The sequence below is a fragment of the Seriola lalandi genome, unplaced genomic scaffold (genome assembly GCF_002814215.2).
Source record: "Seriola lalandi dorsalis isolate HSWRI2012SDOR001 ecotype SW California unplaced genomic scaffold, Sedor1 jcf7180002054331, whole genome shotgun sequence".
NCBI lineage: Eukaryota > Metazoa > Chordata > Actinopteri > Carangiformes > Carangidae > Seriola > Seriola lalandi.
Window position 1 is genome coordinate 280176 of NW_019524884.1, and position 20455 is coordinate 300630.

The 20455-nt window shown below is 38.9% G+C and overlaps 1 protein-coding gene across 1 annotated transcript in view; it reads left to right on the top strand.

Moving 5' to 3' along the window:
• necab2 (N-terminal EF-hand calcium binding protein 2) overlaps window positions 1-20455 on the top strand; it is a 116602-nt gene that overhangs the window by 65184 nt on the left and 30963 nt on the right. Inside the window, exons 8-9 of the mRNA XM_023407230.1 lie at window positions 143-222; window positions 7022-7078. Coding sequence (XP_023262998.1) covers window positions 143-222; window positions 7022-7078 — 137 coding nt within the window. The remainder of the gene's footprint in view (window positions 1-142; window positions 223-7021; window positions 7079-20455) is intronic.

Genomic DNA, 20455 nt, shown 5'->3' on the forward strand with positions numbered 1-20455 from the left:
CTCTCTCTCTCTTTATATATATATATATATATATATATATATATATATATATATATATATTTATATATATAGTCACGACAGAAATTAAAGTACAGTCAGTGTATTTAGACTGTGTGTGTGTGTGTGTGTCTGTGTGTTGCAGGTGCAGTGGAGGTGAGGAAAGAAGGTCTGGAGGCTCAGATCAACCGCTTGGCTGAACTAATTGGTCGACTGGAGAATAAGGTAAGGAATACGGACAGACACACACACACACACACACACACACACACACACACACACCTGTTTTGGTCATTTAGGAAGATATAGCATTGACTTACATGTATTCCCGGGGGGTTTACCCTAACCCTTGCCACTATATGCCTAATCCCCACCTTAACCAGATTAAAGTCTTGAAGGATAAGGTTGGCAATATTCAATGTTTACCAGCTGTGACAGGGAGGCTGGTATTGTTTTCACCTTATGTGTGTGTGTGTGTGTGTGTGTGTGTGCGTGTGTGCGTGCCTGCGTGCGTGCGTGCGTGCGTGCGTGCGTGCGTGTGTGCGTGTGTGCGTTCGTGCGTGTGTGTGTATCATAATGGCAAAATGTGGTCCTGGAGACACCCACTTTAGCAGGAAGTACCACAGAGGCGGTTTCTGTGGACAGATTTTAGTGTCACCACGGTGCAAGATAGAACCACGAAACTTTACGGGTGTGTTTTTGAGATCAAAATGAAGGCAAAGTTCAAAAATGGGTGTGGTCCAAACCAAGAGTCCTGAGTACTCATGTAATAATGTAGTAAAAATTAGTGAGTAATCATGGCTCAGAATGTCAGCATCCTGATACCTGAACTTGTGTATCAGCTGGTACCGAGTTCTGATCCGATACCATTGCATTAAAAAAAGATTTTAGCAGCTGTAGAGGCTGCTACACAACCCGTATGGATGTTATATGATTGCTATCATTGGTGTATGACATGGCTCACGTTAAAACCCTTTGTGAAACATAAACAGATACATGAATGCCACAGAATCTTTCTTTTATTATCTAATTTGACTGTCAAATTAGATAATAAATGGCCAGAATGGCCTGAAGGGGAATAACCTATTCGTAAATTTTACAAGAAAAATTACACATGAGTTTTGTGGAGTGGGAAAAATGCATTTGTTCTTCTGTCATAACTTGTTGATCGTCTGGCAACCTCTCAGATGTATCCCGTGACTCCCTTGTGGCCACACTGTCAGAAAGCACCGAGAGAAAGAACTAACAGATTGTTTGTTTACGTCTTTTCATGAGATTTATCATCACAACGACCTGTTTCTCTGACTGTTAAGTTTAGTGCCTTACCCTCCAAACGGGAGGTTTGTCTCTGTTTTGACCCCACAAATTGTTTAATGCAAGCACAAACATTCATCATTACACAGCTGCATATTACACGAGTTATGATGAGTTTACAGACCTGAAGACAGACTGATGGATTCTGAACTCTGTTGCACTGTTGATTTTCTACTTGTATTTTTAGCTCTGTTCAGTTCGTCAACTGCTAGAACGCCTGTATCAGCTCCAAAAGCCAGTGATCTTGTCCTGACAGGTTTTCTTTTACCGAGTTGCCAGCGCATGGAGGATTTGTTTTGTTTTTTTGAGATGTTACACTGGCCAAATTGGACGACTCCAATTGTAGCATACTGAAGTTGAAGATCTGCAGAGGACAGGTCAAAGAAAAACATGGAGCAGGAGGGGAAAGTGAAAGTAGCAGGGGGTTAATGAGGAGATGAAGGAGGGGTTGGCATAAGGAGTTAATTAACACTAAGTGATGGAGAGGAAGGGAGGAAGCGATGAAGGGGGAGTGGTTGAAGAGAGAAGAAGAGGAGACAATTAGAGAAAGGCCGTACGTCCAAACTACTGCAGAGTTTATCTCTCCTCTCCTGTGGCAGCTCTCTGGTCCCAGATGCCTTTTCAACCCCCCCCACCCTCTTCCTCCATCTTCTCATCTATCACCTCCCCTCCTCCCCCTCCCTCTTTGCCTGCGCCTTGTCCAGTACTGAACATGTTAAGGCTAATGGGGCCCCAGAAGACTCGGCTGTCTTTGGGGGAGTGGTCTACTATAGTGAAAAGAGCTAAGAATAACTTAACACAATGTACTACCAGGGGGGAGGGAGGATGTGGGAGGAAACAAGGAGAATCACATGAAGAAGAAAAAAAAAAGTGAAAAGAAGAATAGAAAAGACGAGAGAGACTGAATGTTTTGATCAGGTGCGTGTGAACAGACCTGCGTCTGCGACCCTGACTTCTATTTAGAAACAACCTTTAGCCTTTGACCCTTGACGATGATCTAATATACCTCTAACGGTTTCCCTCAGTCGAGTGACCTGCACTGTGGCAGAAAAGATTGAAACGCCTCTCACCGAAGAATCGTTCAATAATCACCTGTGACCCTGAAGCCCTCCAGACAGCCCATTACACTGACTTGTTTACAGCGACTGTGGCACAAAGGACATCTTGACACGGTTGAGTAAGCACAGTCGAGTGTGATTTTCACCTGTTAAGACAATAATGAAAACTCCTCAGGAATGATTCGTTTTTAAACTGCTGGGAAAGTAGCTAGTAATTAATTGAAGGCTGAAATTTGCTCAGAGGGAAAAGTATAGATGACAGTGATGTTGCATTAATTCATCCATTCTCATCTAGCGGGGGTGGACATCTTATAGTCAAGCAACCAGCAAACGAATGAATGAATGTGAAATGAAAGGTTGTGTCAAAATCCTTTGAGGTAGGAGCAGGGGACAGAGTAAAAAATGTATGTAATGTATATAAATATGTATTTAGTTGGAGTGTAAATGAATACATTATTCAAATATGCACAGATAATGCTCTCTGAGCAAATACAAAAAGCATCCACATTCTTAGCAGTACATTATTTTTTATTCATGATCCAGCCTAGTCAGGCCTGGAACTGCACAGCTTGAGAGAAGACAGGAAACTGAGCAGCTGAGGTTAGGGACCGTCTTAAAAGTGCATACTAATGGGCAAACAGAGCTTTTCAAGTTTTTGTCTCTGTGCAGGTTTCCATCCAAATGTAGAGCAAATTTAAAATGAATTTGAAGAAAGTGAACTAGTACATGTTTCCATTTGCTATTATTCCACAAAAATTAGGAGCTGGTTCATCAAGACAAACTGCAGCTGACGCTAATTTTCCATTCAGGTGCTATTAAATCAATGAGGTAGTTATAAGAACACCAGTCAAACATTAACCAGTGAACAATGTGAAAACCAATGTGGAAAACGTGAAGGAAATGATGCATTTCTGTTTGTTTCGTATATTAATTTGAGGAAGGTTACAGTCGCCTCTTCGCTCCACACAGAGCAGATGCTTTTGTCTGCCGCTGTTTTCAGGCTCTTCAGTGGAGCAGAAGCTTCAGTCACATGCTTCATGTGGGTCATGATTGATTTGTGAAGTCGGTTTTTGCTTTTATCAATACATCACCTTTTCCACCTCAGCTGACTGTAAAAACTTCTATGCAATATTTTCAAGATTTTCATTTCCACTCAGGTTACTTAATGCACAAATTGAAAATGCGCATAAAAAAGGTGGATGGAAACCCACATAATAACTTTCTCATTTTTTAAATATTCCAAATAAAATGTATTCCCATTGCATACAGTCACTTTTCATTTTCTTTTCTTTTTTTTCACATGTATTTAAATTTTTGGTTATTTCAGGCACATGGTTAAATATATTAGCTCATTGGCAGCTAAACTTAGAAATTTGCTTTGTGAGGTGTACAGATGGAAACAGAAAACAGAAAATTAAGCAGATTAGATCATTTCCACCCACCAAGTATGCACCATGCCCACCCATGGTATAATCCAAATACAGTTTTGTGTTTAAAAATAAATACACATAAATACAGTTTTAGTCAGATCGCTCACTAGGGTCATCATCACAGTGAATTTCTTTTTTACAATTGATTTTCCTTGAGAAAATATCCCAATAATTACTCTTCCTATGACAGCAGAGAAGAGAAGAAAAACACTGTAAAATAAAAGTTTGGTGACCTATTTTTCTAAGTGTGTTGTCAGAATAATGAGAGCTACAGAAAAGCGAATGAATAGACATTTTCTGCTGGATTACATTTTCAGAAGACCAGACAGCATATTGCAGTAATCATATCATATAAAAGCAAATATGGCTTTGAGGAGGCTTATTGAATGTGGCTTTGTCTTTGCCTCTCTGTTTGGCCTGGTATTACCTGCTTAGATCCCAGTATTAAGACTGTGCAGGAGTCTGGAAGAGGAAATGATATCACCACACTGTGTCGGAGTGAATCATGAATTGTTTACTGAATGAATAGTAAGCCAGCTACACACTGAGTGATGTTGTGTCTGGCAAGATGAAAATAGTGCCCTGCGTTGGCACCATTGCGCTGTGATAACACACTGGAAATCCTGTTACCTGCAAACTCTGCTCAAAGTGACAAATTTATGTTGCCTGTGTTGTTCGCTCTCACTTTAAGATTCCCCCGCCATCTTCCTCCACACTCCCCTGGGAGTTTATTTCTTCTTTTGATTGCAAAATATGACTTTTTTTTCAATTTTTTATTGCTCTCAGTGTGCTACAGACAAGAAAATGTTTCTCCTCTGAAATAGTCAATCTCAGGATGAGAGGCTTTGATACTAGCTGCACATCTGATATAGGTGATACAGAGGCTGAAAACTGACAAGTAAAATGATAGCAGGTTTCTTCTTTTTTTGCAGTAAAAAGAATCTAATGTTGTCTTTTATAACTCTAACAACACTGTCCTGTAATGGCAGATCTCACTGCTACGTATTTGTATTCAGCAAACAACAGTGGAAAAATACCAAGGTGGATAAATGAAGTCCTCCAGTCTGTGATTATTAAAGCTGAAACAGCCATCGGATTAAATCTTAACACAACTTAAACCTGCTATAATCTTTATTTTTATAACAGCAATCTTGCAAAGCTTTGAACATTACGTGGATTTAGGACACCTTAAAAAGGATATAATCAATATTTTTATACTGATGATAGATCACAAAACTGCATGTGGTGTAAAAAGTGCTGCTTGTAGTGATGAAACTACAGATGGGCTAATTATCTCCAGCTCCCCTCAGCTCATCTTTCAGCTCATTGTCTTAGTTTTATCGCCCGTGACTGTTTTAATTTCAGTCTCACCTTAAGATTTAAGATTCTTTTACTGTCATTTTGTCATGCACTTTTACGTACCGACAAGAGTACATGTAAGTGTAAGTTGGTGAGGACAAAATCAGTTAATGCAGGTTTAAAAGAATGTATAGCCTTTAATAAATGTTATTAGTTAAACCTGTGTTTGACAAGTCGAAATGTCCACCTTGAGAAAGGTCTATTGGGTAAACAACTATTTTTCACAAGAAGTTGTTTCAGTGTAGGTTGTGCAGTAAAAGAAAATAGCAGACAGTGAGCCTTCACCTCTGAAATCTTTTATGTGCTGAACAACCAACAACACACAGCACCTTTCATTTACGTCCAGCTGTGACCAGACTGTGTTACATTAAGTTCAAATCATTCACCCTGGAACTCAGTATGCTTCCAGTAGAGTGTGTGTGTGTGTGTGTGTGTGTGTGTGTGTGTGTGTGTGTGTGTGTGTGTGTGTGTGTGTGTGTGTGTGTGCGTGCGTGCCGTCTGCCCACTGAGCCAGACTCCATTTTCTTGACTTTCCCTGCTGCGTTTGGTAAAAATCTAAGTTACCCTGCGAATGAAGCAGTCACTGTTCTGTCACAGTAGCAACAGTGCTACCCATCAGTCACCCTGGTGGCAGCAACCTGCAGCTCTTACTGTGATTTATTAGAAAAGGTTTATATAAGTCTGACTCACAGGAAGTGAGGGCGGAGGAGAAAACTAGAAATCAATGTCTCATTCTCTTCACACACACACAGACACACACACTCACATACACTAGCGCACCTGGCTTTTCTAAAGTCTTGCCTGAAGAGCATGTTTAAACTTAACTGTAGTTTTAATTTGTATCTCATTCATTTAAACCGAAGCACAGGAATCTAATAAGAGCAATACTCATTATGTACAGAGCTTGGAGGGTTGTGTCTGTTTTTTTTAGGCTTTACAAAACAAACAACACAAGAGAAAAGGTGGAGTAGCTAGCAAAAGTTAAGCTAGCTTTCTTGTTTTTATTTCCAAAGAGGGGCATGTCTTTAGCTGATGTGGGGTTACAGGATGCATTAAAAAAAATACATGTTAAAGCTAGAAAAAGCAAAAAAAAGAAAAGAAATTATTTTAAAATGTATCCTCTGGAAACAATAAGTCAGACGGAAAAACTCATCTCAACCTCACTGAGTTGTAGCATTAGCATTAGCTTACACTGGCTGGCTGGAGGTCAGAAAATCTGCTAGTGACAGCAGTTGCGATTTCAGCAGGCAGCATACATGGGCTTTTATAGAAATGAGTCACTTCCTGTTGTTTACTTCTGTGTGAAATCAAATTACAATGAATTTATCATTATTATTATTTTAAATTGCATGTGCTGTGCGAGAATGGAAAACCTGAGAGCCATAGCAACAGTAACTAGGTGGGCAGGGTGTATTAAATGGTCCTGACACTGACATTACAAGCTGCCTCCCCCTTATTTTGCACATAGGCTTGTGAAAAAAAAATGTTAACTCCTACCACCTGTAGCTTCTGCATCATGATGTTCAGTTAGACTTTTTGCAGTTCAGTGCTCTTGTATATTTAGGTCTTTGATGCAGATATAACTCATTCTCTTTTATTTTGTGCTTCTCTTATTGGCATGCATCCACCTCCCATCCAAACCCTCCTCCCGAACCCCCTGCTGAACCTTATTTTGAATCTTAAAAAAACATCCTGAAACAGTCCTGCTTTCATGCCTGTTTCTGCCTGTTTTAGCGTGCCCATTAATGCCTTTCATTGTGAGTGAGTAATGTCCGCTTTAAGCTGTTGCTGTGGCAGTTGTTGTCGTTGGTCTTGCTGATTGACATGTTATTGCTGTTGTTGTTGTTGTGCTTCTCCTTGCAGACAGTCTGGTTTGATTTGCACCAGAGGCTAACAGACACAGATGGCACCAGCAGCGCAGTAAGTAGCCACTAAACGAATAACCGTTGTACATTACACTGCAACACACAACCCCAGGTGCAGAATCACTTACTTCTGCTTTACACAGTGCAGCAGTACTTTGGGTTGAGTGTCACAAGGCTGAGACATGACTTTGTGATGTAATTAACATGGGACAAGACCAATGCCATCTAAAAATAAGCCAGGTCTTAGTGCCTGTCCCTTGGGTATAGATCTTTTGAATTATTTCCTAGGAAATGTTGGTTGTTTTGTTGTTTAGACCTGAATAATTTATAGAGACTGAGTATTCTCCAGAAAAATTAATAGAATCTCACACTATCTTACAATATCTAACACCCTCAGAGAAAATACCATATCAGCTGTCCTAGAAACATACAGCATCTTCGGGGTGTGTTGTATTCGCTCTGATAATGATCAATGATTCAGATGAAAAGCCGTATGCACCATGAGCACTGCGTGGGCTTCTTCTTTTCAGGCTGTTTTTTTTTTTTTTTTTTGGATTGAATTGTAAATCAGAAAAAAATTTTGTCACAGAAAAGCTCAACTATTTGAGACCATTTTTCACCCAAGACTGCTGTCACTTACAGCACCTGCATGCCTGCAGAGAAGTAGAGATAAGAGTGTGAGAGTTCAAAAGTTGCAAAAAGAGATAAGCAATCAATATGTCGGAGAAACATCAGTTCAGTGTAGTCACTTTTCATAAAGCCCTCTGTAAGATTAGAGAAACTTCCTGAAGTCAAAAGAACTCAGGTGCGTTGGCCATATATGCAGGAGAGTAGTCTGGGTGCTGGAGTTGAGTTCATTGATTGTTGCCCATGAAACAGTCTGAGGGATATTACTGGCACCAGTATAAAGTTACAGCACATATTCACCAGAGCAAGTGACGAATGGATCCTGGAAAAATCTATTCCACGTGGTTTCCTTAGACATGAAAAATCACTACAACTCCAGCCAGATCCATTAAATTGTAGATTCACCTCTAAAAGTCTGCGTACACAAAAATAACAGAGTCGTGCATATGCGTGTTTAGAAATCTGAGTCACTGTGGAACTGGGCACACATGCACGAGCGTGGCCACTTGGAGGGATTGCTTTACCAAATCTCAGGTTTTTATTATTGCTCTGCCAATATCAGGATTTTTTATTACTGGCTTCATTATGAGGTCTTTGATCCTCCCACAACCTGGCTGTTTATAGAGGTAAACTCTACCAAATCTGTATTACTGAAGGCTCCAGGACATTCTCCTATTTATTCTTAGACATTATACTACTGCCTAGAAGACTAATATTGACAAATTGGAAATCAACAGTACCTCCCTCACATACCCTCTGGGTAAGAGACATTCTCTATTTTCTTAGACCAGCAAAAAATCAGACTTTCAGTGAGGGGCTGCTCCAGTAAATTTGGAAAAATATGGGGTCAATTCCTCCAACAACTCGTTAAGAGGATACATTTCCCACTTATTCCTGATTGAAGCAGCTTTGTGGGATGGAGGGGTATCAATACAGTGTTTGTTGTGGCGCGGGTGATATGCTGCTGTACTCACTATTAGCTTTTTTTCTTTTGAGTGTGTGTTTTTATGGGTGCGTTATTTCAGTATTCTCAGTCTTCGTATGCTATTTTGGATTTTCACTTTTGCTTTTATCAAAGGAATCAACAGTTTAATGATTGTAGATTGTTAGTCCGATTGCACTATGTAGGTTTATTCTGTAAACAATAAATGTTGTGTGATCGATTTCATTAGTAGGAGAAGCCTAATATATTCATCTTATATTACAGATGTCTCGTAAATGGAGACAGTCTGTATAGTCTTACAATATCAATACCCTATGATTTCATTCTCTAAGTATCATGAATGAAGCAAAACCTTTGCTAACAAGTCAGATGTAATGATTCTTAAACAGATCAATTAAAACTATTGTCCTCTCTCTGAGTATTTTGACTATTGAATAATGTTTAGAATTTCTTTAGTTTGAGAAGGACAGTCATTCAAGTCTGAGCAGCTGATTTATGAACAGCAGCAAACTGATATGATAGCTCATCCATATTTTCATGTACAGTAATTAAGTACAGATATGGAGGTTTAACTATAAACCCACTCATGATGATCACAGATCACGTATACAGCATTTCAAAAGGCCGTCGGCCATATACATGGAAATCAATCCATACAACTTTGAATGTCTCTGCCAGATTTTAATGGCAGTCCATTAAAGAATTGTTTAGATAATTCATTCTTGTGCAGCAAGCTTGGTTAAAAACAATGACACGGCTATGACTGGCTAATAAACTAAAAATGTTTTATTATTTAAATTCCCTTTTCACTTTCCACTTTATCATAACACCCATGACTGGAACACGTTCTTGCTTCATAAACACCAGTTTATGTGTGTGAAATGCTGTATGCATGTTTTTTGTGCATATGAATATATATACATCTGGCCTCAGGTCTTTGCCAAAAAGAGTTACAAACCAGGTATTATTCCTCTTCTTCCTTGTCTGCAGGAAGCCAGAGTAATAATCCGCTTCTGCACTTTTATCACAAGAGTCGAGCCACTTATGGCTTCCCATTACCTGCCGGCAAGTCGTGAGCGTCCTGATTAAATTGTCCAGTTGTCATGGGCACAGACACAGATTATTATAAGAGACTGATCACATGCACTGAGAGGGAACAGTTTCAAGTTGTGATTTGCCTTTAAAATGCATCTCAAAGAAACTCTGCTAAAACACCAGAAGGAGAACCTTAATGGGCAAAAGTAAGAAGCATGAAAATTAAATTTAGAAACATGTAAAAATAATGAACTTATGAAGGAAAACATCCACCTAAAACACTCTGAGAAGTAGCTGTCTGCAATTACCTTGCAATCAAGGGTTCATTTGATTGTTTGGTGGTCTGCTTTAAAGAAACAGAGTGAACAGGATACAACTCTCTGCTTCAGACCCCATGGTAATGTAGCATGAGCTTCATCTCACCTCCTCACATCTTTGTGGGAGGAGCTCATAGTTTATCAAATTTGCAAACAGTCAATACCCACATGTGATTTTCATATTTTAAAACAGTCATCGAGTCTTAATTTCAACATGCGAAATCTTTAATTGACAGGTGAAATGACATTTTTTACATTTTCATCTATCTTTGCCAAATAATGACAATGAACTTATTGACTTTGAAAGGCTTTGCAGGAAACTCATTTATCTTAAGTTAAATTTCTTTTATATCTGATCCTCAACAGCAGGATCTTTTTTCTTCATTTTAGTGGTTTAAAATTCTCTATAACATTAAATATTTATGGATAAATAAGGAACAAGAAAAGTTAAAGTTCACGAGGAAAAAAGCCTTAGTTATTATTCATTAAGGGGGAACTCCAATTTTACACATCAATGTGTTTACAGGTCATGGGGAGTACTTCAACAAATGTGCAAAAAGCTGTATAAAGCCTTTTGTGGTTCCAGAGGAAATTGTATGAAGTCTGATAAACTGCCTCAAGTGATGTCACTTGCATTAGCGTTGGTGTTGGGCTGAAGACGACAAGTTTGGAAATAAAAAATATTTGGGAACATGGAGTTAGAAAGAAGTGAGCCTACCAAAACCTCTGTAGCCTGCTCCTCATCTCTGCTACAGGCCAGCAAGCCAAGGCTTCATTAGCCCCAACTAGCATATGCAACTTGGTGGCCAAGTTGCATTGCGGGTAAAAGTAAGTTCCACATTTGACAAAAAAGACAAGATTTTGATACTTTTTGTTTTTAAACTGTCCATAGAAACACCGATTGTGTTACATGAGTGTAATGCTAAATCAGTAAGTATAGCTACAAGTCAATTAACACTCAAAGACTCATCTGCCTTCAAGATCGACCGTTGCCCGGCAACAAAAGCACACAACACCACAATTATCACTGTCAACAGTCACCTTGATTAAATTGTTATTGGTGCATGGAAGTACATGATGTCACATTTTTCACCTTAGCCCCACCCACTTAAAACCGCTGCATAGATTGGGAAAATTGGTGGTCAGGGCTTTTAATCTTTACCTTCACACAGGACTTCCCCTCTTTACAAAACACAATAACAAGTATGACCTTTTACAAATGTAAGCACCCTTAGATAGGTTTTCAATCAAAGAATCATAAGAAATTACCATTAACTGTTCTTGATTCCTATAAGAAAATTCTGTAAGATTGAGGGCTAGAATTACAGTAGTGGCATCAACATAAAATTAGCAACTGACTCACTAAGTCAGCAGTCAATATAGTAATCACCAGAAGGGACTGCACACTCTGCAGGAAAGGAGGGCACAAACTTTCAAAGTTCAAAGGTCAGTAATGCGACCTGACCAGAAAGCACAGTGATGTTTGAACTAGAAATCTCTTAAGGCACAATTCAAATTCACTGAGGAAACAGCATTTGATTGTTCAGTACAATTCCAGTCACATCAAAAGAAAAGACTGTGTATAAAAATAGCATCCTAGACATAGCAGAAATGTCTGAGCTGACTAAATCCCCATGCAATCCAGTGAATGCTGGGTTCAAGTCTAAAGAGTACATAAACACAGCGTCATGTCTGCTCATATAAATGTCTGACTAAAAATATCTGTTGTAAAATGGTTGCGTGCTGTGTCCATTATTATCAGGTACTTCTATCTTTTCCTTTTAATTTCAAAGTTATTTTTTTGTTTTTTAAAGTACTGCTACTTCAATTCAAAGCGGCTTCCCTGTGCATTTTTCATGAGATGCACTCTCTGTTTTGTCTGTTGTCACTGAGATTTCTGGTTAACTAAACTTTTTCTCTATCCTGCCACAGCTTTAAAACACAGTAAAAGCACAAGTCTGCATCTGCTCCTTAGCGATTAAATATTTCCTCAATGCTTGCACCTTAATAAATCCAGTGAAACTAGATGTATCATATTTTCTTTGGTTATTTGGGTCATCCTTTGAACAGAGACACACTTCACTGATTATACACAACCTGCTCTTCCAGGCTGGTGTGCCTGTTTGAAATATAAATTGCACATCTTTAGGCACAGAAGGTTTCTGAAACCAAGTGAAAAGGGCTAATAAACCTGGCCTTTTGTTCCTAAATTAAAAAAAAGATATAGTATGTTACCACGAAGTGAAATTTTCCCTTACATCTTCTACCATCCATCTTTCACCGCCTCTCATCGCTCTCTTCAACTCATCCTCTTATCCTACATATATACCATCGCTCTTTGACCCTTTTGTTCCTCAGCGCCCCCCTCTTCTGCTTCTAAACTCAGATCTCGCTTAACAAGGTCATGCTCCTCTTCAACACATAATTTCACCCCGCCTCCCACGGCTGGCTCAGCCCATCCAACCTGACCTTCCACTCTCCACCAGGAGAATGATTCGAACGTGATTACCCTTCATCTCCTCTCCATTTCAGTCTGTCTCTGTCAAAGCAATCATCCCCCCTCTCTGTACAAAGACACTTCTGCGAGTCGTATCACTATACAGGGGATTATAATAACATCATATACTGCATGAGAAATATTGAGATACTTTGAAGCTGCTTGTTGTGGAGCTGAATTAGAGTCTGAATTTTCCTTGAAGTGGACACAAGTGAGCAGCGAGTGGCTGGCTAACCATGATTTCTTCATTTGAAGTTCATATGTCATTTGAAGTGGGGAAATCAATCACATACAATATATCTTGTCCGTCTTTGGATCCTTTAGAGGCACGTCAGAAAAGAGAAGCAATAAAAACAGAAGAAGCTGGGAGAATACAAAATGTAAGCGGGTTAGAAGGGCAGATTACAGAGTAATAAGCGAAAGATGATAGAAATAAGGAAAGGGAATGAGAAAGAGAAAATGCCATAGGGGCCAAGCATAGCTCTGTTTTTGGAAGGAATATTTTTAATAGACTGAGGCTACAACAGTACAAATCCGTCATTGTTTCTCAGGTTTTTTATCATTGCATATAGTATCTTTGCACAGCTATGTTTATCTATATGAAACACATAATTAACCAGAAGCGCTCAGCACAGAGCACATACCTATGACTGCTATTTTCAGTCTTGCAAAGTCGCATCTCCTGACTTGTTTTAAGGTTTGATCCTCCAAGAAAATATCATATGAATGTAATGATGTCTAACAGTGAACCTGGACATTGTAGACTGCACACAAGCACATAAATTCTCAAGTGAATACTGGACCCTAAAGCCATGCTAGCAGCTCTGTTAGGCTTTACTTACGCACATGATCTATGATCTAAATGCTAAAATCAGCATGCTAACATGCTAACACTGACAATGCTTACATGATGATGTTTAACAGGTATAATGTTTAACATCTTGGTTTAGCAAGTTGGCATGGTAACATTTCTTAAGTAGCAGTGGTGGAAAGTAACTCACTTGTTCTGAGCAACAGTCTTTGTGGAGAAGGTCGGGGTGGATGGATGGGGCGACTACACGTTTGATTTAACATGGGAGACCACTGTTCATTTCCTGTTTCCAACCGATAGTCAAAGTTGTTTCATTCTTTCTCCCTGACCATGACTGTTTTATAACCATAACCATGTGTTTATTACTGTGACCATGACAACAAAGGTCCTTTAATCTTAACAAAGTGCTTATTTTAACCTAAACCTTACCCTATTGTTTGTGCCCAAACTTAACCAAACTTTTTTTTATGGCATAGTCAAAACATAAAAGGGTTAATTATTTATATATGGTTTATCTGTGGCATATCTCCTGCTGCCATAGGTTGTGCTAATGGACTTCTATGGGTCATATCAGAGGGAAGGGACGATTGGCCTGTATGGTCGTTAAGGCTGGACGACAATGTTTGACATTTACTCAAGGTTACTTACTTTTGAATATATTACAAAAGAAGTCAAACGAATTTAAGTCAGAACTCATGTTTATTCAAGTTCTCTAGTGGTTTGAAAATAAGTATGAAATAATTAAGTTATTGCGAAGGATTAGTTGATTCCAGTATGATGTTTTACAGTGAAAGGATTCGTCCTCTGGACACCACGAGGCACAAGGTTTCATGATAATCCATTCATGAGTTGTTGAGAACTCTCAGTCCGGACAAACAACCAGCCGACACTGTCATCCAATGAGGCACGCTCAAAAAGATATGGGTCAAAATCTACAGCACTAACCTTTGGGGCGAGCGTTGCATTTCAGCAACATATTCTGTCACACTTTCTGTAACTTGTGTTCTTGTGTTCAAGATATCTTGCCAACAACTTAACAGACAAAGATTGGATTCTTACCCCTTTCCACATTCATTAGCAAAACCGACCAATTAAAAAAAGGGATGTGTGGGAAAACAGCAGAGTGGTGACAAGTCGGCATTTATTAATAATTACGAGGGCTGAGATACACAAAGAAGAAATGGAAGGAAGAAAGTTAAAGCTAAAACAATCCTATCAGAAAAGAAAAGATGTAAGGCGAGAAAGCAAATTCATACTCATAGAGATGAGTCAGAGTTTCTGCATATGGCTTAAATATATAATGTACGCTCCAATAAGATGTAGATAAATGGAGCAGACAGTCTGGAGGTGAGAGGAGAAAGTGAAGTTCATAGGGGGACATTCAGGATGCTGTGAAAGCCCTTATGAAAAATAAATCAAGAGGTTATAAATATGGATATATTCATATGAACAGGTCACGCACTCTACAGCAGCTCAGAGGGGCCTGTTCTTTGAATTAACCATAATTCTCTGATACCACCAGTGCTGACTCAGATGAGGTGGAGATGTGTGAAATAGGTCCCACCTTGCAGCTAATGCGTGTCAGCTGCACATAAAAGTGCTTTGTTACTCAAACTGTACATTTCATTCAGCAGAGGACAATCATTCTGTAATGTTAAATTATTATATAAGAACTAGCCTATTGAATGCAGGATTTTAAATGTTCTGTCATATGTGCAGAGTTAGGAAAAATAAGTTAATTGTTTAGTTTTACCAAAACTGTATAAAAAGACGAAGAAAATAAAAAAGAGATGCTGAGATGCTGGTGGTGGATTTTGTTACCTCAGGACAGTCCTAATGAGCTGTTCCCCCCTGTTTTCATATCTACTGTTCATATATCAAAGTGGTACCTTCTTCTCAGCTAGCTCTCGGCAAATAAACATGAGGCATATTTTCCAAAATGTCAATTCTTCCTTTACCCTGGGTTAGCTTAAAGGAGCTATTTGTACGTTTTGCTATTGCTAACGGTAGCATTAGCAGCTGTTTACTTACCATAGAAGAAACGTTGTGAGTTCACCATCAAACTATTCACTGAGTCTGGTCCATTTTCTGTAGCACAAGTTTCTTGTGTTTACCTTAAATTAAACTTGTAAACATAACGATGGCTGAAGCTCTTGGCAAGACTTGTATGTAGCGATAGCAAAACTTACAAGTAGCTCCTTTAAAGTAGCATCTAAAGAGTGGAATCAGCAGGAAACAGCTATATATAGCTCAAACCTTTAAAAAAAATCTGCCCACCAGTTTGTCTAAAGCTCACTCATTACCACATTTATTTATGTTTATTTTTCTGCTGTGGTAAATGAATTTCCCAGTTGTGGGATTAATAAAGTTAATCTAATCTAATCTAATCTAATTATATTCAGCATGTACCTCCTTGTCTAAGCAGAAATGGACATTTTTACATTATGGTTTGTGTACAGATTAAATGAGATGAGCCACCCTGCTTCCATTATTTATCCCAACCTAAGCTGAATCTGTTCTGGTTCAGTCTTCCTATTTAGTGTACAGTCATGATCATGATAAATCTGGGTGGGCAGGAAAGCGCATAAGCATATTTCATGAAATGCCAAACTAAATAGATAAGGTATGGACCTCATGTGTCTAAATGTATTTTTCCCCTGTTCTTTCAAGACCTTTCAACAAATATACTCAATTAGAAACAGGCTGTTTCACCATTTTATATTTAATTGTTTTATTTACAGTTTTATACTAATCTTAATTGCACTGCTATGTAGAATTAAAAGGTCTTAAATGCTGTTCGTATGGCTGTCTGAAGCCTGTAGATGTGCTCCAGTGGAGGAGTTGATTTGAGACACATCCGTGGTAAAGAGCTTTATGTGCTGAATTCAGCTCCATGAGCTCTTATCCTTGTTTTTCATTGCTCCAACTCACTAAAATTTCTGTTTGATTATATCTAAGCCATTCTCTTGGCATTTTTATGAATACAAGTTACTTTTATTATAGAAATGATTCATAAAAATAGCCTCAGTAGGGCGACCACATAAAGAGTACCAGGTGTTTTTCAGCCAAGTCATTAGTTATCTGCAGTAAGTTTTAATGTGACAAAGAATTACTATTGGTATTTGAAGATTATATCAAATCATGGAGGCAAAATACACAAAAGAATAAGGAATGGCTCCCTGTTTAATTCAGATTGATGTTTCAATATCAAAGAATACAGTGAAGATTGTGAAGCTTTTTCAGCATTTAAATCTGCTATTTATGACACAGTGAGTGAATTATTCAGAATGAAAAAGCAATTGAGAGGCATGTCAGCCCCCAGTGAAGGAATACTGTACGTGAAATGTTGAGGAGAACAGTGATTGGTTGGAAATTCAACAGAATTTACCACAGTTTTCATGCTCCAGACCTGCAACTCAACTACATCAAAAGGGAACGGAGGCAGCAGGGTGGTGAACTATGCTCAGAAACAAGCACGGCTGCAGGGCACTTTGATAGCAAAACTGCCCCCTTGCTGAAATGTTCTTCAGCAAGACGAATCCTTTGCAAGCTACAGGTTCTGTGGCAGAGTTTTACCCCTGACCGGATTTTTGTGGTATGTCGAAAAATCTTGGAAAGTGTTAAAGTGGTGCGTCGGTCCTAACAAAAAAAGGATTATGTGAACCTCAGCTAAACCGAGCCGTGTATTACATTTTTAATCTCGCCATATCATTGTGAAACTGAATGTGATATTTTTTGTGTTTGTCAAAATGAAGACAGCATTACTCAAAAGCCTCTTAGCCTCTGTCCCATTTTAGTTAAAGATTGTTGGTTAAAGAGGGTGAATGAACCTGCAAGTGTTTTTTCCTTTGCCCTTTGTTTAAAACTCTAATGCTGTGTCCCAATTCCACACTACAAACTAAGTACATGTGTATGTTCTATACACTAATATTCATTTTCAACCAATCTACAACTTTGGTATGGTATGCAACTGCCGATTAAACTTTAAACTAGTTCTTAACATTTTCTTGAACTCAAACCCCTTTGATACTATTCATGGTCTGCATTTTTTAGTAATAGCCATCTAATCTATTTGGATCACCTCTCAGAGTCCACTACACCCATGCAAAATTCTTATTGCCTTCACATGCACAGGAAAATGATGCAGGAAAATTGTGAAATGTGCCCTTATGACATGCTGTGTTGCCACCACAGTCTGATATGTCTTTATTCTTCTGTGCTGTAGAACTACATCCATCCAAAAACTATTAAAAAGACATTAATGAGTCACACCATTACACTTCATTGCAAAGAATATAGTTTATTTTGACTCGGTCCAACACACACCATGCAGCTGCCATAAATACGCACTAGTGCACAAAATGTGTGTGAATCCACAGCTGAAAATTGTCCCCAACAATTTCCTCCTGTTATGCTTGCTAAAAACTACAGTGCCCAGCTGCTACAACTGAGCCCTTTTCTTAATGAAACTTTTTATATTTGTTGAAGATTTATGTCTTCAGTGGAAACAATTTGGCTTGAGACCGAAAGCCACAGGGAAACTGAAAAGAAGAAAATATAGAATAACACCAGCCCCGTCCTTTAAGTCCAGAGAAAGCTTCTTCTTCTCAGCAGTGGTCCTGTTTGTTTACAGTTATAAAGATGTCAACAAATCAGTTTGCTTATACTAATGTAGCATCTTTGAAGGAACAAGATGAAAGTCATTAGAGGGATTATGTGTACATAAATGTTTCATTTAGCACTTATTCCCACCGCATGAAAACCCTACACACTGTTAATTTATTACAGAAACATGCGACTGCTTCATGTAAGACTCATCAAAGTCAGTCGTGTCTGACAGGCCTGTTGGTTAGAAGAGTCTTATGAGATCTGGATCTTTTCACTGTCTCCGGTCTTGATGTATGAATGGTGGCACTTTGTTCCCTGAATGGCTCCAATCCCCTGGTGGCTGTTTGTGTTCTTTGGCGCTGGAGATTTTCTCTGTAAATTCAATAACCAGCTCCTACATGCATTAATCAGCCACAACCCACACCGCCCTCTCCTTCTCTCACTCTTTCTCTGTTTGTTTTCCTCCCCTCCTTCCGTCCTTGTCTCTGCTGCAACACAATTTAGTCCACTTAGCCTGCAAAACTGACAGCTTGCTCGCTGTATCTGTTCCTGTGTGTGTGTGTTTCATGTGTGTATGTGTGTGTGAGTGGCCCTCTCTCTCCTTGAAGTCCATATATTTTGACTAAGCCTTTATTGCCTCCCCTCTCTCCTTAATTGACTTAATTGACCACACTTTTATCCAACTGAAAACTTACCTAACTGAGTGGCCCTGTTAATCTGTTTTGATTTTCCAAAGTAAATCAAATAATGAACAAAAAACAGCAGGCTCCCTATTGCACAGATAATAAGAAGTAATGTAGAGGACACACATACACAAACAGCATAGAGTACAGTGTCTGCTTATTTTCTGTTGCAGTCTGTCCGAGTCCCCTGGAGTCGGCGCAGCATTATTTCACTCACATGCAGGCTTCAGTGAATGTGAGTCACAATGTCAATATAACTAAGGTACCATGAACAATATGAGACAAAAGAGAGAGAGAGTCAGGCAGTTGGGGTAATGAGGCTGATATCTAAAAATCCAGAGAGACGGAAAGTAAATGGTCAGAGTTTTCTGGTGTTTGTTTTCACTGCAGCGAATACAGATGAAGCAGAGACCTTTTTCAGTCAAATGCTGTTCAACTTTCTCCGTTAAATGGTCAATTTATTGATGTGCCTCCGACTGAACTGCTGTTTACTTTAATGCATACACTGTACAAATGAAACACATCTTTTACTAGTCCCTAAAAGTAGTAGCCTTTTCTGCACTCTTTACTGTAATGTGCTTTTATTTAGTCTTCATATCAGTTAAATAAAGCTTTTTTCAGCCTTTGCTAGGTTAGGTGAAAATGGCATAGGTGCAGGAAGTAGGGGTGATGGAGGTGATGTTTTCAGGTGTAGTTTTCAGGACTTTCTCAATCCTTACAAACTGCACCAGACCTCTCTTGGAAAAGAACCAACACCTGGTTCAGGTATTTGCTTCCTTTGCAAATTCAGTCCATATTGTTGTCACCTGCCTAAACAAACAGGAAGTAAAGGAGAAACCTCATCAGTGTTTCCAGGCGTATACACATGCTGATTGTGAATGTGTTGTGAGATAAATACAGAGAAGTTCCACAGAAATGCATCGTTCATCAAGAGATGTAAACATTGATAAAAAGGAATATTTGGAAAATAGATGGAAAATTAAAAGGCAGAATTAATTTATTGATGTTGGGAGGAATTCATTAGCAGAGAAGAAAGAAATTCATCTGGGATAATTAAGAGACAGATATGGAATAAATTGGGATGTAATAAATATATGCAGTCATTTAAGATATCTTGATTGTTATGCCTCGTGATAACCACCACCTGGAGGTCGTGACAGTTTATACAATAGCCCATTGTGTTGTGCACATTAACAATCAAGGTGATACGGTCTGAAAGAATAGAGAGTGAGTTATGCAGCAACATTTGGATGGAAGAGAGATCCTTACAGAACAGCGATTCCCCTGATGAATGGATTTACAAGCAGGTTGCATCAGTTGAGTTCACAGGGAGCTGGTATGTGAGATATTTGTGTATATGCGTGTGTGTGTGTGTGTGTGTGTGAGAGAGAGAGAATCATTGGGATAAAGAGAGGCAGGAGAGAGAATGTGTTCATGCTGCATTTGTCAGCGAGAGACAGATAGAAAGATTGAGCGAAGGTTTTGGCAATAAAGAAGAATTTGGCCTTGGAAATATTTCAGCCAGTGTTGCATTGTCAGGACATCAGCGGCAGCTGTCACTTCAATTCTGCCTTCTTTATGATTGCAACTTGATTGGGCCTCAGGGACTCACTCCAACGTAACAAAGAATGAAAATCGTTTACCACTGATTAATATGTGGTATACAAAATACATATTGGGACTGTTTTGAGGCTTTGAAATCGGGATAATGTTGTTCCCAACGCTCTTTTAATGTCTCCATTTTGTATGCAAATGAATTGTGCAGGTAAACAATTCAATTCTGTAATTGTCCTATAAATATCTGTGTACCTTAAATATGCAGTTTTGTTGTTGTTTTTATCAGACAAAATATGAATGAGCGGGCCTGCAGTCCCACGGCGGATTAGTACATTATGAAACCTAACAGTGTTC